Genomic DNA, 20,854 nt, shown 5'->3' with positions numbered 1-20,854 from the left:
TTAATGCAACAGATGATAATATGGCAGCAGTTGTTCAAATGTATCAGTATTTTATCGAAAACTATGACTTTTACAAATTTTCGCCAGCTCCTCATGTGTGGAAGCGTGCAATAAGGAAAAAGTTATGTAGCGATCCATGTTTTTTTTCGTATTGATCCGAATTTATTGGAGGGTATTGGTGTGTATCACCGGGTTTTTCCCGTATCTATGATCATGCAGACGGCAACAGGCGAAAAGGTCGTGTTAAAACCAAGTAAGACACGTCAGTCGCTGGCAAGCAATGCGCCAGCACCGGCTTCCAATAACGGTCCGACCGTCAGTGACAATCCTTGCTGTCTGTCCCCGCATGGATACCTGCAGCCTGAGCCGGATTTCGCGTACAGTTTCGAGCAAGCTTGCATGTACCTAAGCGATTTCCAGCCTCATCAGCTGACTACAGGTGTAGTGGTCCCGCTGTCACCTGTCAACGTGTATGATCAAGAATACTGGACTGGCAGTGGCCCGGCGCCAACGCCAGCTAATGGGAAATTCTATGGTGAGTAATGTTGCCGTATTTTATTCTGTTTTTTTTTATTTTGAAAATATCAATATCAGTGCGATTCAAAAGTCAAGTGATTCTCCTGTAAGCAATATCATTGGCTGAGCGGCTTCTACAGTACAGTACTGTAGATACTGAACAATTGGTGGAACGCTAGGCGCATGCGCATTGGAACCTTCTTGAAACACATATGCGTGTCATCACATCGACGATAGGCGCATGCGAACAGGAGACGCCCACGAGAAAATTATTGGTGGGACTGACTGGGAACTTCTTTAGGGGATTGACCATTACAGTAAAACTTTTTTATTTTTGTTTTTCCTCAGAAAAGAAAACTTTGTCATCTCATGCGGAAAACGGCAAATGGAGGGATTTCGATGGATAATATCGCTTTGTGTAACAATACCTGCACATTGCTGAATCGGATTTAAAAAACCACGTACCGGAGTCTACAGTATATATATATATATATATATATATATATATATATATATATATATATATATATATATATATATATATATATATATACTTTATAATAAACCCGAGAAAAAAAAAGATGCATTTATTCTACATGTATTCTAGTACATATGTGTATTCTATACCCGTACAGCATGTATTGTTTTAATATACTTTAGTATATTTTGTATACTTAATGTACAGTACTGAGCATGCCTACAGTATACAGTACAGTATGCCTGGACAGTACTGTACATTCTAGAAACACTGTATTTCGTTACAGTATAAAAGGAGACAATGGAACAATTTAAAACAAATCAACATTTTCTTTTATTGGTGGAGTAAGTACAAAAACATTTATTTACAAATACTGTACAATGTAAAAACATTTTAAGTGCACAGCAATTCAAAACATCAACAGGTGTATGGTTTACTGCTAGTGAAAACATTTATGTACAGAAAGTCAAAACATTTACAGTAGGATGGTGTGCAGAACAGTCAGTCAGGCCTGTAAAACTCCAGTCCTCGAGGGCCGCAAACAGGCTGCTCCCAGACTTCTGGGGCGCGCGCATCACCATTAGGGGCGCGCGGACCGGAAGTGTGGGAGCACCCAGGCCTCAATTTACTGGCACCTGACTCCGCTGATGTGGCACGCACATCACGCGCTTCCCTGCCCCCGCTCCGTCAGGTCCGCCCCCCAGGCCCTTCTCTCCTATCAGGCTCTTCCCCGGGCCGCTCCTCCGCTCCTCCCCTTGCTCTAACAGGCCCTAGCTACCCAGGCATCTTTCCCCTATCAGGTCCTCCCTCGGGCCGCTCCTCCGTCCCTCCCCTTGCTCCGATAGGCCCCAGATTCCCAGACACCTCTCCCTATCAGATCCTCCCTCGGGCCACGCCTCCGTTCCCCCCCTTCCTCTGATTGGTCCCAGCCCCCTATTTAGTCTCCCCTCACCATTTCCTCTTTGCTCTGCATAGCTTATGTACCTTGGTGCTGTCTGCTGTTGCCTGGCCCCTCTTGTCTTTCAGTCCCTGTTCCTGTCCCTGGATTTCTGCTGACCTCCCTGGATATTGACCTTTGGCTTTGGACTTCGTTTAAGCTGCTTCCTGGTACCCTTGGATTTGGCATTAGACTCTCTACCTTGCAGATTTCTATTCCCCTGGACACGGCTTACAGACAATCTACTACGCTGCTCTCTCCATTCCACGACCATTGGCTTACGGACTTTACCTTCCACCGCTGGAGTTGGCAAGTACGGTACCTTTTCTATTGTTGTTACCCGGACCATCTATGCTACTTCCACACTACGGCTGTGCCCCCGTTTACTGTTAGGTGTGTGGTATTACTCCTTTCCACCTCAGTCCCAGGGTCTCGTCTGGCTTGTGGGCAGCCAAGCGTTACAGATACCTGCTAGTAAACAGGAGGGCTGAGTCGTCCGCCGATGGTAATGGGGACACAGGATTAGGTTTCTGCGGTACATACCCACATATCTTTAGTAGTGTGGCGCAACCATCTGCCGTATGCTCCAGGGAACTGATAATGATCTCACCAGGCCGGAGGTATAATAACAGGAACGGTTTATTGTCTCTCTCTGTGCAGCACAGTACACGGCAGGGTTCTGCCCAATGCAGCAACTGTCAGCTACTCACTGAAGGATGCTTCCTGGACCTTCACTACAGGCCAAGGGCACCTGCAGCAGTCCCAGCTCTTCCCTGCCCCTCTATCAGGGGCAGAGGTATGGTACACACTCACTCTCCCCTCAGGGGAAGAGGACTAGAGAAGGCCAAATAATCAGGCTCTTTTCTGTGTGACCTGCCCCTCTCAAGTGGGTAAAGGCACGCCCGAATTCTGGGTTTCATTGCCCTTAAGTACAGACAGGAGGAGGGCACCAGGTCTGTCTCATGATTGGTCATGCCCAGGCTGAATGTCACTGCCCATATCAAGGACTGGCAAGGCCTGCTTGTACCAGGACTTACTGCCAGGAGAAAAAGCAGATTAGTAGCCATAGATGGCATGGCTACATATATACCGTATATAAGACAGATGTGACACCAAGTACATTAAAAGCTTGATTCTGCGTGTATCCTGAAATTCTATGGAAACGTCTTGAATTTTTATCAGTAATCAAGTAAAATTAGGAGAATATTCTTTGTGTGTATATCAAACTATTTAATGAGAAAAAAGGTTGCGCTAGTGAGTGACACTCAAAAGTGCAAAGGGGGTGCGCTGATGTTTACACAAACTATTATATGTCCATACAGTAAATTCTGGGAAGTGTAAATCTCCCTCTCCACCCTCTCTAACCCTTTTGCTTTTTTCCCTCTCCTCTCTCCTCCCTCTCCCTCCTTCCCCATCCTTTCTTCTCCCTCTCCCCCATTCTCTCTCCTCCCCCCATCCTCTCTCCTCTGCCCATTCTCTCTCCCCCTCCACTCCCTATCCATCCCCTCTACTCCTTCTACATCCTCCCTTTCCCCCCACTCCCTCTCCACTCATCTCTCCCTTCCCTACTCCCTCTCCATTCTCACCCCATCCCCACTGCCCCTCCATCCTCTTTCCCCCCCACTCCCTCTTCATCCTCTCTCCACCCATATACAGTTGTGTGAAAAAGAAAGTACACCCTCTTTGAATTCTATGGTTTTACATATCAGGACATAATAACAATCATCTGTTCCTTAGCAGGTCTTAAAATTAGTTCAGGCCTGTCAAACTACGAGTAGCTTTGGGGGCAAATTCTTAAGTTCGACTGCAAGACTCGGCCCACATCAGGAAAAAATGAAATACATAGTCACTAACCTACTATACGTGTACAATTTTTTTTCTTGAGCTTTTCTTATTAGACTATATAAACATCACTAGTATCTCTCGCCTCCATCCCCTCTCCCCAGCAAAGAAGAGGAAAGAATCCCGGTAAGTGGCCCGGAGTGAGGGGGGAGGGAGACAGAGAGTCAGACACACTCTCACTCTCTGACACACTCACCCTCTGACAAACACTCTCTGACACACACTCGGACTCTCTAACACACACTCTCACTCTTCCTCTCTCCCCAATCTCATCCTCCCCCCCCCACCCTAACAATACATACACACAGCATCCCCTCCCCCACAATACACACAATACCCCATGGCATGCACCAGTGGGATGTGGTGGTGCACCCGATTGGGGGGGAGAGAAGGACCAGCGGGAGGGATAGGAGGTCCGGTATCCAGACACAACTACAAATAATGTATCAATTAGTATAGTTGCTGGCAGTGCAATTGTGATGCAATTCTGTTCCTGTGTGTACCCTTCATGGTTTTGCGCTCCCCTACTCCATTCTTATCACTACTTGAGGATCGTGGGACGACCCTCTTCGGGTTGAGCTGCAGCACATCATTGGGCCAGTATCGTATATATTCTTTTGACGGCCTTATTACGTTTTGCATGATAAACTATCTGCTGTATTAGTGTGTTATGTTAGTTCTTTAGATTGATAGCGCCCCAGACTTCATCTTATCATCCAGACACAACTACAGTGGCGGCCGCCTTTAGCCTAAATCGGCCGCAACCGCGGGAATTTTTAAACCGCGGACGGCGCGCGGCTCCTTTTCGTCCGGTTTCCCGCGCCTCGGGCGCTATCACTAAAAAGCGCCATTAGCGCTTATCTGCTGAAGCGGCCGCCGCGCAAGAAACCCCGATTCAAATTGGAAAAAAAGCCCCGCATTTATCCCGGCAAGCTTTAGAATAAAGCTGGCCGCGACAGTACCAGCGCCGGTCCCCAAAAGGTCGCTGGGACTCATGTCCCAGCTCTCCCCACTGGTTTCGAGTGGAAAGTCTGTCTGCAGAGCTTCTGCGGGCCGCATGTTTCACAGCCCTGCTCTACGTGCTGTTGCACACTTACTGTACCAAACGCCTTCTTTTTCTGCTGGAGTGGTGAAGCTGGGTGTTTTAATGTTTTGTCTACCTGGAAATATCACTGACCAAAGTAAAAATTTGAAGAACTTTTGAAACAGACAATAGGGTTTTAGGAAGCCCATGACTGGCCTTTTATTGTTTGTACATACCTATTATTACAGTTAATTTGTTAAATGCTTATTGGACTTTCATGAGTCATATCCATTAGGAAACAAAAAAAGAACAGCGCAAAAAAACCATTGTGTAGTATAATAAAATAATTATTTATAGTGTAAGGGTGAGTATTGCACATACATCAACAAAAAGGGTTATTAGCATGACATGTTAGGGACATGTTACCACTCGGCAGGCACAGCAGGATACAGACACCGGTTACTGGACGTCCTCCCTCAGAGTGCTGGTATCCGGTTTCGGAGTAAGCAGCTCAGCGTTGGGGAACCTTCCCGCGCCTTCACGGAGCCCTCAGCAGTTATTCTTAAGGGTTGATCGCCACACTTCTTCCGGGTTGGTCCACGCCGGCGTGTGACGTCATCCGGCAGCGTCTCTCGGCCGGTCGCGTCTTTAATGCGTCACTGCTTCACGATAGACAGTCGAGCGGCAAAACAAGTCCCGAGCAAGTCCCGCAGTAAAATAAAAGTTCGAGTATAAAACCGCAATGGGGATTGTCATATCCATTAGCATCGGCATTGAGCAAAAAAAGTTGTGTGCTGAGTACGCGCATTTCAAGTGAAACGTCTGTGTCTGGTCACTGTTTTGTCACAGATTTTGTATTTGTGATGGTGATATTTTTAATTAAAATTGAAAACACGTCAGTGACAAAACGCAAAGAAGTGTAACTTAGATCACGCCTCTGTGTGTGTGTGTGTGTGTATGTGTGTCTGCCTCTTTGCGTGTGTGTGTATGTGCCTGCCTGGGTGTCTCTGGGTGCCTCTGTCTCCCAAGCGACAAGCCCGGCCGCCACTGCGCATGTGCGGCGAGACCCGGCAGTAGTTTTCTGCACGACCGCATCGCGTGACGAGCGCAACGGCGACGGGCACAAGCAACGGCACACGCCTATTAGTACAGTGACGTCACTCGTGTTACAGTTTTTCATTACCACGCAAAAAAAATTTCCCCATGGAAACTCTGTAGGCGCCAGCAAAAAGTATCACTTCAACAATGCAATGCAAAGCAAACTGAAAATGTTTGTATTTATATTATTATAATTTAGATATTTCTGCAATGATATAAAGAGATGTCTTCAGCTGTTTATACTTAATGTTTTACACATTTTTAAGATTCATTTTAAACACACTACAATATTTTATATGTCCACTGTATATATGTTTACCATGTATGTACATTAGAGCAAGTAAGGGCCGTTCTATACTGTGCGTGGCTGTGTGCGCGCTCGCGTGTTTACGTGCCGCATGCTTTTTGTTTGTATGCTGTGAGTGAAGGTACTGTGTGTATGTGTGTATGTGTGTATGTGTGTGTGTGTGTGTAGAGATTGGAATTATGTATTAAATAATATTTTTTTAAATAAAAAAAATGTAATAAAAATATTTTTTATTTATTTAACTTTGACACACGCACACACATACATACATACACACACATACATACATACACATACATATATACACACATACATACACACACACACATATATACATAAATACATACATACACACATACATACATTACAGCGCCGGTAGTGGCGCAAAATCGTTAATTTCTTCATCTTTTCCCTCGTCGGTCCGCTCCAAGCTTCCTGCCGTGCATGCGCGCGGCACCATTATAGAAAGGCTGACTCACCTCAGCCAACTACAACTGCCGCGCACAAGCAAAAGCAGGATAGATTGCACTGTTGCCGGTTTGCCGGGCTGACTATTCCCACCCCCACTCTAATTACTGTCAGTGCAGGTAAGCTGTTGCAGAGGGGGCGGAGTCTGTGTCACTGTGTGTGTGTGTCAGTGTCACAGATACACAGGGCCTCCACCAAGGTGTGTGGGTTGGGAAGTGTCGTGACAGTCCCTCACACTTTGGCTTCTAAAAAGTCTGTCTGGCGGCTACGGTTTTTATTATATTGTCCACCCCAGTTTGTGAGTTCAAAAATAGACGAGGTTTAAAAGTTTAAAAACAATTATGCTCAACCATATACAGTAATTCATCCAGTGCTCAATTGAATTACCTCCCTAACTCCCATATTGTATATGGTGAGAAGCAAGGTAAGCAACAATCGCAGGGATTCACTAAGCGCCCATGCAGGGTTACGCACTTAAATCCGGCATTAGTTGCTGTTGACTTGAATGGCAGTTAACGCTGGCTCGGGGCGCGGTTAGTGAATTTCCCCCAGAGAGTGATGCATTAGGTTAGGGATAGAAAAAGCCCAGAGGGCACTTAAAATCTAACCGCTGGCATCTGTGTTGGTGACCCATACGTCACCGCTGCGACCGGCAACAGTGCGCCAAATCCTGCTTCACTAGCGCGACATCAAACCAGGATCGGGTGCGTTGAGACTGACCGTGGCAGTAACTGACTGGTAACTGACTGGTCACTTAATGATGAATGCATGGAATAGGGAAGTAGAAGGGAGAAGTGACGGAGGGAGTGAGACCAAGACTGCCCGCTCATGCTCTCACTAATGTCAGGGGGAGGGGAACGAGTGTCGGTGTGCTGTTTGCGTATGAGTATGCTCACTGAAACTAACACTCGCACACAGTAAGTTATAGTGGTATAATGCTCTACACTTGGTTCAATGCACACTTAGAGAATAGTTTTCTTATGTTATAGTGGGGAAAAAAACTAGGCTCACCTCTCCCCCGGTCCACATGCTGCTTCTCCTCTCCCCTCCTCCTCGGCATGCTGTAGTGGTGTGTCTGTGGTGGTAAGTGTGTGGTTGTGTCTGGAGGGGAGTGAGGATGGAGGGGGGAGAGGATGGGAGATTGAGGGGGGACGGGGAGAAGAGATAGAGGATGGGGGAGAGGGAGGAGAGAGGGGATGGGGGAGAGGGAGGAGACAGAGGATGGGGGAGAGGGAGGAGAGAGAGGGGATGGAGGAGAGGGCGAGGATGGGGGAGAGGGAGGAGAGAGGATGGGAGAGAGAGCGAGGATGGGGAAAGGTGGAGAGAGTGAGGATGGGGAAAGGTGGAGAGAGCGAGGATGGGGAAAGGTGGAGAGAGCGAGGATGGGGAAAGGTGGAGAGAGCGAGGATGGGGAAGGTGGAGAGAGCGAGGATGGGTAAGGTGGAGAGAGAGAGGATGGGGGAGAGGGAGGAGAAAGAGAAGATTTGGAGAGGGAGGAGAAAGAGGATGGGGGAGAGAGAAAGGGAGTGTGGGGGAGAGTATGGTGAGGGAGGAGAGAATGGGTAGGAGGGAGGAGATGCAGAATTGTAAACTTGTGCCACTACAGATGTGGCAGAAAGTTTTGGAAAAATAAAATGGGAAAATAATGGTGTAGAGAGACGCAGAATTTTTCTTATTATGAATTTATACCATTTTTTTAATTGGGGGCGGGGCCAGGGGCGAGTAGCTTTTTGTGTAATTTGTCAAACCGTGTATGTATGTATGTGTGTATATATATATTGGGACACGCAGGTGGGGGACATTTTCAATTTATTTGCACATTTTAATAACACATTTGGCCTGATTTTCACTTCAGTGATTAATCCTGTGGAAGTGGTATATTTGGATCTCAAATTTAAAATCAATTCAGTGTCGGATTCAAAAAGATACCTATGTCAAAGAAGTATCAGTTAATAGCTACATACATGCTACTAGTAGCCATCATCCTAAATGGCTGTCCAATATCCCATTTAGCCAGTTCAGTAGGATACGACATAATTGTTCCTCTGAACTGGATTTTGTAGCTCAGTCTCCATTGCTCAGAGAGGTTCCTCTCCAAAGGGTACAATTGTGCCTTGGCGTGGGGGGTGGGGGGGTAGCGGCGGTACAGGTGCTTGTGGAGGTGAGAAGAGCCGCGTTTGGGTGAGGTGCGGGGGGGAGGGTGCAGCGGTGGTGCGGGTGCTTGTGGAGGTGAGAAGAGCCGGGTTTGTGTGAGGCGCGGGAGGGGGTGGAGGTGAGGCGGCGGTGCGGCTGCAGGTGAGGCGGCTTTGGCAGGGTGCACGTCTGTGGCTCTCACGCTGTGTGAGGAGGCGGTGAGGGCGTGCGTAGCCGTGTTGCTTACGTCACTCCACCCTGCAGGCCAATCACAGCATGTGCACAAACCCACACAACCAAACTTTCGATTTTATATATATATATAGATAATGCTAATCTGAACTAATCCTGTTGTTTTTTCCATGTTATGTTTTTTTTCATCTAAAGAATGAGTGCAGTGAAAGCAGATGATGGTGTTTATGTATCCTTAAGTGTGAGGGACTTATAGTAGTTTTGCTTGGCACTGCGAATATTCAGCCTCACATTCTAGTGTCACAGTATAAAGTCCAATGGAATACTCTATAAGCAAGAATGCAAAACATCTTACACTTGCTTGTCCAATCATCTGCTAGCCAATAAAGTTATACTTTTTAGCCAATATTGTTTTCCTTTTTTCCTCCCAACAAGCACTGTAATTACAGAGGCATATTATTGTTATTATTGTTCTTGCATGTTTATTTCTGGATTGCGAAGACTCAGCATCATTAACAAAAATCCATCTTTTTATTTTTTAAAGGATCTTCAAACATGGGTAGACAATGCGGAAGAACATGGTTTCGTTCTGGTTTCCTTTGGAGCTGGCGTGAAGTATTTGTCAGAAGACATAGCTCATAAGTTAGCTGGTGCCCTAGCAAAGCTGCCCCAGAAAGTGATTTGGAGGTACGTTTTGATACCAGTCCAGTACTATATCAATATTACATAAACATAGTGACTAGTCGCTCACCTAGTAGTATTGTAATTAAAAAACTTGGTGCACAGGGAGAAATTTAGATCGCTAACACTTCAACAAGTTACCACCAGGGGTCACTATAAGCCCTATAAATTGCACTCAAAAGTTACAGTGTACAGATATGTACATTGTAGGAGGTGGAATATGTATACTTGATAGGACCAAAAGAGGGTCCACTGACCCTAAGACAACAGACTCAAAATGCAATAAAAAAAAGCATTTTGAGTCTGTTGTCTTAGGGTCAGTGGACCCTCTTTTGGTCCTATCAATTATACATTTTCCACCTCCTACAATGTACATATCTGTACACTGTAACAATTGAGTGCAATTTATAGGGCTTATAGTGACCCCTGGTGGTCACTTGTTCAAGTGTTAGCTATCTATATCAATATTACTAAGTTTTTATCTATATGCTATTAATATCCATATTTTCCCATGTGTACTGTAACTATGCATGCAGTAGCATAAAATGCTCTCTGTGTGCGTTCTACATTTATACATTTCACTAAGAAATATTGCTATTGCCCACCCTTCTACAACCACATTTACTGTATGAAACACAATTACATAAAGTAACCTGCCCAAGATCCCGCAGAGTAATGTGTGATCTGTGCATTGCAGACTAGCACATTAAATAGTACGCCACATATGCTCCCTACATTTTTCAGTTCACCTTGGTATACCCCTAAACATCTGCCACTAAGAAAAGCGTATAGTAGATTATACAATCTGAGAGAAAAACATTGGAACTGTAAGTAAAGTATTGTTCTAGCATGGGAAATGTAATTTTTCTTTCAAGTTACGGTAACAACATTACGCTAGTAACTGAAAATATAAAAAATTAAATGGTGAAAAACATGAATGGACAAAAATTAAACCTATCCTGCCTTTGCCCTATTAGTACATATTCACTAGCTATCCAGAATTTGTTAACGTAAGTGCTAGTTTCGTTTTCTTGCTGTGGTTCATATTATTTATTATTAAAATGTTTTACCAGGAAGTATAGATGTAGTCTGTTTGTATCCAGGGTTTTCTTGACCCGAGCCTTGCCCTAACATGAAATTTTCCCAAGAAATTTACGCAAGATATCCGCGATTTAACCTGGGTGAAGTGAGACCTGAAGGCGGGCAGAAATTCGATATGTGGTGCTATATGCAATACCAGCCAGAATCTCAAGTCGGTGATCACGAGTTATTGTGTCCCCTCCCGTCTAGCTGTAGCAAAACATGCCAACCTTGCTGATGCGGACGATATTAGGCAAGATGATATTCGGATACGTATCCATACTGAGCATTAGAGGTAAAATCAAGGTTCGACTACTGTAAATAGTAGTCAGGTAGGACCAGGTTACCAGATGGACTTGTCACAGTATAATCAGGTTGGGACTGCTGTTCACGATGATTTTCAGATGGTGTCCCTTTGCGAGATTGGGAAGTATGATTCAATCTGTTGGTCCCCTTTCTTCTCCTCCATCTGCTTCTGAAGTTGCCATCATCAAACATATTTGCAAAGGTTCCAATAGCGAAAAACCTCCTCTGACACCCGCATTCGGGTGGATGCGAATGAAGCAATCATTAATTGACAAAGTAAAGCGCACTAAATTTTTCCATTTACAAGTCAGCTGAATCCCTGAAGTATTCATAATTGGCAATGAGATATATATTTCTGATACCGTGGATTATCTGCTGCATCATTAAATGCTGAATAAATGAGAGATTTACAATCTGCAATCTGGTTTCCCTACAGCAATTGACATTGTACTCTTTCTCAGCTCACGAAAAAGTCAGGAGTGAGTGACCGCAAAGTATAACTATAAGTAGAACACATTGAACATTTACATTATGCAAAAAAATACTAAAACAACCACATTTTGATAACGTCTTGAATGGTCAAGGCCATATAACAATGAGAAATTGTAATGAATTGCAGTATATTGCTTTATCAGTCTTGCACCTGCTTGAGATTTACAGCACTCTAAATAGACTAACTAACGTAACACATTCACTCTGAAATTCAGCGCCTTTCCGCCAGATAGCAAACACACAAATCTGAAATCTGTCTGGCATATCCTGTTTAATTCAGGTGTGAATCGCAACATGAAGAGCTGTCTCCAGTTGTCTACAACTAAATGGGATGTATATTGATTACATATCCAAAACAAAAAGATTGATGTCTGGACTTTTAGTTAAGGAAAACTGAACATACAGACAGGCTATATCTGTAATACTTTGAGTTACCTCTCGTTTTCAAGTATGTCCTGCATAGAGTTATGATAACAATACATGATTACATTAAATGAATATAGCTGCTCAGATCATCTCAACGTTTTACTCACAGTAACTTTGTTTCTTCACAGCAGAATGGAACTTAGATTAGTTTGTTTTCCTTTAATCAATTCTGTGCGTCATTCTTTGTTTGTGACTTTTTCCTTGTGCTATTATTTTCCTTCCGTTATAATATATATCTCAACTTTTTTCTCTTGACCTTTTCTTCCCTCACTAATTCATATTCTTTATACAGTACCTCATAGCATTCTCTAATGCAGGGGTGGGCAGCTCATGTCCTCAAGGGTCACCAACAGATCAGGTTTTCAGGATATACCTGCTTCAGCACAGTTGGTGCAGTCAAAGACTAAGCCACTGATAGAGCCATCTGTACTGAAGCAGGGGATATCGTGAAAACCTGTCCTGTTGGTGACCCTTGAGGACTGGAGTTGCCCACCCCTGCTCTAATGCCTACATAGGAAAGGAGATGTAGTGAAAGAAATAAACTGCCAAGATCAGTAGAAAAGCATCTCTTTCACCTTGACCATTAATAACTGGCAGTTGACCAGAAACTATGTTTCCTAAATGTAACTGTACAACCTACTCACACTCAAACCATACTTGCTGCAGTGACCTTGAACATGCATTTCAAGTATCTTGTATCATGTTACTCATTACTTGTGTGTTTGATTTAGGTTTTCTGGGAGCAAACCAAGAAATTTAGGAAATAACACAAAACTTGTTGAATGGCTACCTCAAAATGATTTAATTGGTAAGTAAATATTCTCTGCTCACTATTTCTACAAAAGCTTAAAGCATGAGTACTTTGTTGTGTATGTATATCTTTATTTTTATAGCGCAATGAATGTACACAGCGCTTCACAGCAGTAATACAGATGATGATCATAACAATAACAAATAATACAAATAACATAATGGGAAGAAGTGCTTTCAGACATAAAAGTGACATTTTGGAAAAGGAGTTCCTGCCCTGAAGAGCTTACAATTGAATTGGTAAATAGGAGGAACGTTCAGAGACAGTAGGGAGGTGTTCTGGTAAGTACGTCTACAAGGGTCCAAGGTCTATGTATGAGGTGTATAGTATCAACCACTGAGGTACTCATATGATTCTTTAAGGAGGTGGGTTTTAAGATGGGTTTTAAAGGTGGATAGAGATGGTGCAAGTCAGATATTGAGGGGAAGGGCATTCCAGAGGTGTGGGGCAGTCAGTGAGAAAGGTTTAAGGCGGGACAGCACTATAGACACAAAAGGGATAAAGAGAAGACAACCTTGAGCAGAACGCAAGAGTTGGGATGGTGTATAGCGAGAAATTAGGACTCAATTGTAAGGAGGGGAAGAAGCGCGTAAAGCTTTAGAAGTGAGGAGAATTGAGTGTGTGTGATTCAGGATTGGGTAGGAAGCCACGAGAGGGATTTCTGCAGGGGAGACGCTGAGACGCATTTAGAAAAGAGTAGAGTGATTCTGGCAGCACCGTTAAGGATAGATTGCATGGGAGACAGGTGAGAGGCAGGAAGGCCAGACAGCAGAAGGTTACAGTAATCAAGACAGGAGAGAATGAGAGCCTGTGTCCGTTTTAGCAGTCGAGCAAAAGAGGAAAGGGCGTATCTTTGTAATATTGTGGTACAAGCCCTTAAGGGCAGAAAGGGCTTGGCGCTAATTACAAAAACCACACTAGTGTAGGCAAACGTAAAACGTGATGTGAGGTCTCTTATTTTCAATGTCAAGGGGTTCTTTTTTTACAATAGGAAGTTAGTGTTTTCCCAGCAGGCTTTATTTGAATGACTTGGCGTCTAAATTGTTCTGAAGTCTTTCCCACTAAGCATAATAATATGGTGCACTTACTGTACAGTATGTGAATCTTTCACAATTTAAAACCAGCAACAGATAAGAGGAACATACGTATTAAAACATAAACAAAAATTCAACTAGTATGCTAGATCACCCTGTAAGTTAACATGCAGAATAATGCGTTAAATAACACGTGTGTTATCTCCTTAAACATTTTTAAGAGTAATACTGTTAAATGATGTGCCACATAAATGCAATGCATTGCATTAATGGGTGTAATATCGTCTGCTACAGTACATATGTTTTATAAATAATGATAAATACAGATCTTTAAAGTAGTGCATACTTAATACCTTTTTCATGTAATGTTAGTTTCGAGGTAGTAATGGAAAATGTAGTAATGGAAAATGCTTGAAATGTGGGCCTTTTCCAGAAAATTATAAAATGTACATTAAAGATAAGTGTGTGGTGGCCTTTAGATGGCTATATACAGTAATGTTAAGTATTCTGTTACTGTAACTGAGATAATAATGTTTTACATCTGTGTAGAGGTATGCAATGGAGACCGTTTTTAAGGTGAAATTAAAATAAGGCTTTATTGTACCTGTTCCTTTTAGACACTGCAAACACAAACATAAAAGAAAAACCTACTCCACTTTGGAGAAATCACTACACATTTTACTTCAGCCCTATCTAACTGGGTAGGTAACTAAGCTGCTTACCACCCCAATTATATATATATATTTTAAACATACATACATACATACATACACACCAGTCCAAAAAAAAAGTCTGGCCTGTATCTGGGGTTTCTGTAGGGGAAGGCCTCTGTTCTCATGGGTCAGCATCCTTGTGTGCTTTGCACTCTCTGTGTCGAGGTATAGAGCCCTTGTCTTCCCGGCAGCATACAGTCCTTCTGTGTGCATCAAGACATCTTCTTTTCCTTTGTTCAGCCCAGGTGTGGGCTAAGGAATCTCTTTCCTGTTTCTTAGAACAGGCTTTTTCTGACAGTCCTAATCAGCCAGGTGGAGTCTTGTTAATTGCTTGTGTGCAATTAACCAGCACACTGCTGGTTTAGAGGCAAATTTTTCGAACAGTGACAATTCCCTGTTACAATCTGTAATTTACATGTGTCTTTATGCACCCTTTTTCTTCTTTACTGTATCCGTTTATTCCATCTCAAAAAAAATTCTGTGTTCAAATATTTTTTATTTCAACATTGCACAAAACATTGATCTTTACTCATACACTAAATCGACTTGACTGTCCATCACCTTCCTCCGGTTTCCCATTATTCGAGATATTCACTGTTATTCTACTCTGAGAATTAACATTTATGTATTAGTGGCACACAAACTGAATTTAATCAAATATTCTTATCCACATATCAATTCAGCACTTTTTATGCCTACATTGCATCAAAGTGCTTTACTGCCACACCCACTGTATACACATTTAGAAATAATCTTAATCAGCATGATTCGTAAAATAAATGTGCATTCCTAGAAATGGAGGACACCATCTTTTGGCTGCTTGCTCCACACAGTAAATGTCCCTCTTTCCTGCACTGTCCTGTTTGTGGAGACTTGAAAGTTGGTACAGTACTTCTGTCAAAAGGTGTTAAATATAGAAGCATATTTAGTATATAGTTTGTGCAAGTAACATGTTAAACTTGATTGGTAACACAAAATGAAATTAACGTACACTTATTTTCTTTATACCATTCTTTAATGTTTAGGTCACCCTGCCATTAAGACATTCCTCAGTCATGGTGGTTTAAACAGTATTTTTGAAGCTATGTACCATGGAGTGCCTGTGGTAGGTATCCCGCTGTTTGGTGACCATTATGATGCCATGACCCGCGTAGAAGCCAAAGGCATGGGAATTCTTCTTGAGTGGCAAACGGTTACAGAAGATAATCTGTACAAATCCCTTATGGAGGTTATTCGGAATCCAAGGTAAAACATACATTTTACAGCAAATCCATCTTGCACTTTATCTTTATGTTCCTGTGGTTTTAACAAAATAGGACTTAAGGTTTTTTAGGCACATTTGGAGCTTGGTGTTTTACGACAGAGTTCACCCAAAGTAATCAGTAAAGAAACTCCACACGACTTGAGCGTACAACAAGATTTAATTTGTCAGATATGGAAGAGATGCACTTACAAATTATACAGACCAACTCCCGATCTGCTCATGTCAGTCTCTAATAGGTATCCTGTGCTCATAAAACATAATTAAATGGCTCTTATATCATTGCACACTCTTATATCATTTCACACTAGTCAGGCAACAATAAGAAGAACGATATTCTCAACTCTATAAACTGCGACACAGGAACCTTAAAAGTGACCGATTCACAACATGCTTTCTAAGTCAGCAGTATTAATACACAGGTACAGATGCAGCGGCCATTATTCAAACAAATCACGGTGCCGTTTTCGTGTGCGCTGCTGTACTACACGCGGCATTAACGCCGCTAATCACCCCAGGCACACGAGTTTATCGCGGTTGCATTGTTTGAATTTCTTGTATTCTGTTTCTTAGTGTTCAATGAAATGAATGAATTGTAATGTGTACAGTACTGTGCTACTGTGTCAATTTCAGGTGTTTAAAAACCAGAACACTAAAATGCCATTTTCTGCACTCTCCTGCACTCACGTCTTAAGGTGGTACGGTTGGAAGAAATCGCGCGCCATCACATGGGTATTCCGAGGTATACAATGCGTGTAGTGTTCGAACAACGGCTGCTGAATCTGTAGAAGCCGTTACTGCACCTGTTAACGCAGGATAGAGCGGCATTCATGGCGCAAGATTTAACGCACCTCCATTAACACAATCGGCGGCTTCATTCTAACAAACGTAATGCATGCCATGTTTGTTGTGTTATTTGTGAACTTCTAGCACATTACAGGGTGCAATAATGCCTGCTACATCTGTACCTCATGTGGGGCAACACTTCCCAGCCTGAAAAGGTGTGACATCATTTTTGCTTCTTAATAGAGATGGGCGGATTTGGACCCGGCCTGGTCCTTTGGTCCACTCTCAAAAAGGCCAAACCGCAATTTCGGATTTTTTTCCAGAGACGAGGAATCAGTTGCCGGACACATTATTAAGAGTCTGAACGCAGATGAAATCAATTGTCGGATTGTTTAAAGTCTCTACCCCCTCCCGCCTTTTTTTTTTTTTTTTAAAGTGTAATAAGTGTCGCCAGTTGTTTATATATCCCCTCAAACGTCCATTGGGTTGGTCCAATATATACGAACATTTGTTTCTATTATCAAATTCTTCCAATGCAAAATCTGGTGCAGAAAGCGGTATGCCAAACCAGCACCAGATTTATTTAAGAATCAAATCCCATAGAAAAGATTGCTTTATTTGATAAAATGGGGTTTTGTTTTTGCATAACTATTGCCCTAGATTTACATATTGGTGTTTCATTAATTGCAAGATCTCATATTCAAAATAAAATACTATAGGTCTTCTCACATTTGAAGAGTACACCAATGTTTGGAAAGCTTAAGATAATGTTTATATCTGCCAAATAAAAGCTATGCAAATGTATATAAAATTTGGACACACTCATACACTGGGATTCATCTTGCTACAATGTAGGGTATCACAATCCGATCAGGCCATTAGGTGTCATAGACTTGAATGGCAGTTTACATGGAACCGGGTGCGATAGCCTGAACCGGAACGTGATGAATCTGCCCCATAGTTCCAATGTGGTTCTGACGCTGGAATGGTAATTTAAAAAAACAAAAACAGAATGTGCGTATACACGTTAATATATTTACCTTGTTTTTGTTTCTTCTACTTAGTTACCGGCAACAGGCACTTAAGCTGTCTACAATTCACAAAGATCAACCTGGCCATCCCGTCACTAGAGCCATGTATTGGATCAATTATATCCTCCGTCACAATGGGGCTGAACACCTGCGTGCTGCTACCTATGACATTGCTTTCTACCAGTACTTACTTCTAGACATTGCGTTACTTTCACTTTTGGCTGTTTCCATAGCTTGGTACTTTTTTTCAAAGTTGGTCAAAATCATGCAGAAGAAGACTAGAAGTACAGAGCATAGCAGCCTCAATGGATATTGCCACAATGGCACAGCCAATGGCAAGTATAGGAGAAACGGGCACATGAAGCATGAAAAGAAGGTGAAATGAGCCAGTACTAAATCATTCTAAAGAAGTCATTGAATTATGCCACTGTAACATGCAGTTTAACAATTGTATTCTGTCAGTGCTGGAGGAGCCATGAATGCATTATGGAAGAGAACACTGGGCCATATTTACTGTGCAGTACTTAAAAGACCCAAGGCATAAAACGCCTTGGCAACACCTTGTTAATCCTGGGTCACTGTATTTCATCCTCTCCCAGCACTGAAAGGGTTACAATAGGATCTCCAATAACCGTTCTAAACACTCCCTATAATTTATATTTTGGGAAATTCTACTAACCTAAGAACGACTCAAAATGCTTTGTGTTTTATTATTTGCTTTAAACTGATGGAGACACAGTTTGGGCACTGCATTTTATAATGAAATAATTTTGTGATTTCTCTAAACTCTTCTTAAATATTGACCTTGTATGTGAATTTGAGATATGTATATATATATATATATATATATATATATATATATATATATATATATGTGTGTGTGTATATACAGGCATACCCCGTTTTACGTACACTCGCAAGTACGTACATTTTTTTAAAATTGCACCTTACCCCCTGTGTACGAACGCGTGCTACGCGAGTACGGACACCAGGGGGCGGCGTGTGCATGCTGCGGCGGTGTGCCCTCTCCCCGGCTCTTCCTTTACCCGGCTACCCCAGCTCTTCCTTTACCCGGCTCCCCCAGCTCTTCCGTTCCCCGGCTCATCCTCTCCCCGACTCTTCCGATCACCCCCCTCCTCTCCCTGGCTCTTCCGATGACCCCGCCCCCCCCTCTCTCCCGGCTCTTCCGATCACCTTACCCTCTCCCTGGCTATTCCGATCACCCCCCTTCCTCTCCCCGGCTCTTCTGATCACCCCCCCCCCAGGTTCTTCCGATCACTCCCCCGAGCCCGCTCAGAGCCGCGCTCTAGCGTGCGTGTGCCGCCTCTGACTGCCATGCTTCTGCCGCCCGCAACCTGCACGCTGCTTGAGGTAGGGGAAGAAAGGGAGGAGGGACATGCAGGGGGTGGTGTGATGTGAGGGACATGGGGGGGGGGGTGATGTGAGGGACATGCAGGTGGGGGGTGATGTGAGGGACATGCAGGTGGGGGGTTATGTGAGGGACATGCAGGTGGGGGGTGATGTGAGGGACATGCAGGGGTGGGTGATATGAGGGAGATGCAGGGGTGGGTGATATGAGGGAGATGCAGGGGAGGGTGATATGAGGGACATGCAGGTGGGGGGTGATGTGAGGGACATGCAGGTGGGGGGTGATGTGAGGGACATGCAGGTGGGGGTGATATGAGGGAGATGCAGGGGGAGGTAATATGAGGGAGATGCAGGGGTGGGTTATATGAGGGAGATGCAGGGGTGGGTAATATGAGGGAGATGCAGGGGAGGGTGATATGAGGGGTGCTGGAGGAGATATGATTTTACCCGTGCGGCCCGATTTTTTTAAAAATAATAATGGGGGGGGGGGGGGGGGGGTCTTTTAAAAATGTATTGGCGGGGGCATTTTTAATATGTATTGGCGGGTGGGGTTACATGTATTTAGAGGGATGGGTTTTTTTGGTATGTATTTTGTGAGGGCACTAGTAAGAAAAAATCAGCTGACATTAAAGATTTTCTTTCTATAAAGCCTACTGTATTTATTTTGGTTACAAATGCATTATTTACATCAGTTATGCATGTATATGATGTTTGCAGTACAGTACATGCTTCGTAAAGTGGAAAAAAAGTAGTGCTTCACTTTAAGTACATTTTCACTTTACATACATGCTCTGGTCCCATTGCGTTTGTTAAAGCAGGGTATGCCTGTGTGTGTGTGTGTGTGTGTGTGTGTGTATAGTGTATGTATATATATATATATATATATATATAAATATATATATATATATATATATATAGTGTATGTGAGTCCATATACAGCTCAACCCCGTTATAGCGCAATCCATTACAACGCAAATTCGCTTATAACGCGGTCTGAGCATGGATCCCGAATTGAAAGCCTCCATTTTGCCGCCTTACCTGCATCTCAAATCCTCCATTTTGCCGCCTTACTCTCTCCTCTTCCTGCTGTCCTGTCCACGTGCTCATCTCGCGTTAAAATTTCACCGGCATCAGCTCTCGAGCCTCCTCATTACAGATTTCATTCTCCTCCATTTTGGTGTAGAGGTAAGAGGCAAGACATTGGTATCAGAAAGTCCCGAGTTCAATCCCTGCATGTGTTTTTTACAAAATGTACAGTATTAATGTTTAATTGTGTGTCTATAGTCAATAAAGCATTGAATTGAATGTTTGAAAAAAAAAAAAAAAAACCATGGCACGCTATAAGCAGAGAGATATGAGCACGTGGACAGCAGGAAGAGGAGGGCACTGGTAAGGCAGCAAAATGGAGGAGAATGAAATCTGTAATGAGGAGGCTCAAGAGCTGATGCCAGTGAAATTTTGTGGACCCCAAGGACCGCGTTGTTACGGGGTTTAGCTGTATTACTTGACTGTGTGATGTACATACATACATATATACATATCCATATCCATCTATATATATTTCTGCTTTATTGTGTTTTCAATTAGGGATCATTTTATATGCCGGAATTATTTCCTGAATTTATTTTTTAGGCTTCTGTATTGTCCGAAATGACAATACAAAAACCATGCACAACGCTTGTATGATATAACCCATAGATAAATATAACTAACATTCCCCAGCAAAGTATAAAAAGTGCATATTTGTATTAAAAAGAACAGCACTGACATGAATGTTAGAATGTGTGACCACTTTATAAAGTATGGTAATTTTTATTGTATTGTTTATATGAAACGGCAAAAAAGTTGCAATGTTAATATTCACTTTTAC

The 20,854-nt window shown here is 43.0% G+C and overlaps 1 protein-coding gene across 1 annotated transcript in view; it reads left to right on the top strand.

The window, feature by feature from the left end:
- Positions 1 to 18,503, top strand: part of LOC142503780 (2-hydroxyacylsphingosine 1-beta-galactosyltransferase-like) — an 80,319-nt gene extending 61,816 nt beyond the window's left edge. Inside the window, exons 3-6 of the mRNA XM_075616465.1 lie at positions 9,540 to 9,682; positions 12,712 to 12,788; positions 15,564 to 15,783; positions 17,650 to 18,503. Coding sequence (XP_075472580.1) covers positions 9,540 to 9,682; positions 12,712 to 12,788; positions 15,564 to 15,783; positions 17,650 to 18,001 — 792 coding nt within the window. The 3' untranslated portion in view covers positions 18,002 to 18,503. The remainder of the gene's footprint in view (positions 1 to 9,539; positions 9,683 to 12,711; positions 12,789 to 15,563; positions 15,784 to 17,649) is intronic.
- Positions 18,504 to 20,854: the final 2,351 nt, after the last annotated feature.

Source organism: Ascaphus truei, chromosome 1, assembly GCF_040206685.1.
Source record: "Ascaphus truei isolate aAscTru1 chromosome 1, aAscTru1.hap1, whole genome shotgun sequence".
Lineage (NCBI taxonomy): Eukaryota > Metazoa > Chordata > Amphibia > Anura > Ascaphidae > Ascaphus > Ascaphus truei.
Note: the sequence above shows the minus strand (reverse complement) of the source record. Positions and strands in the feature narration are given on the sequence as shown.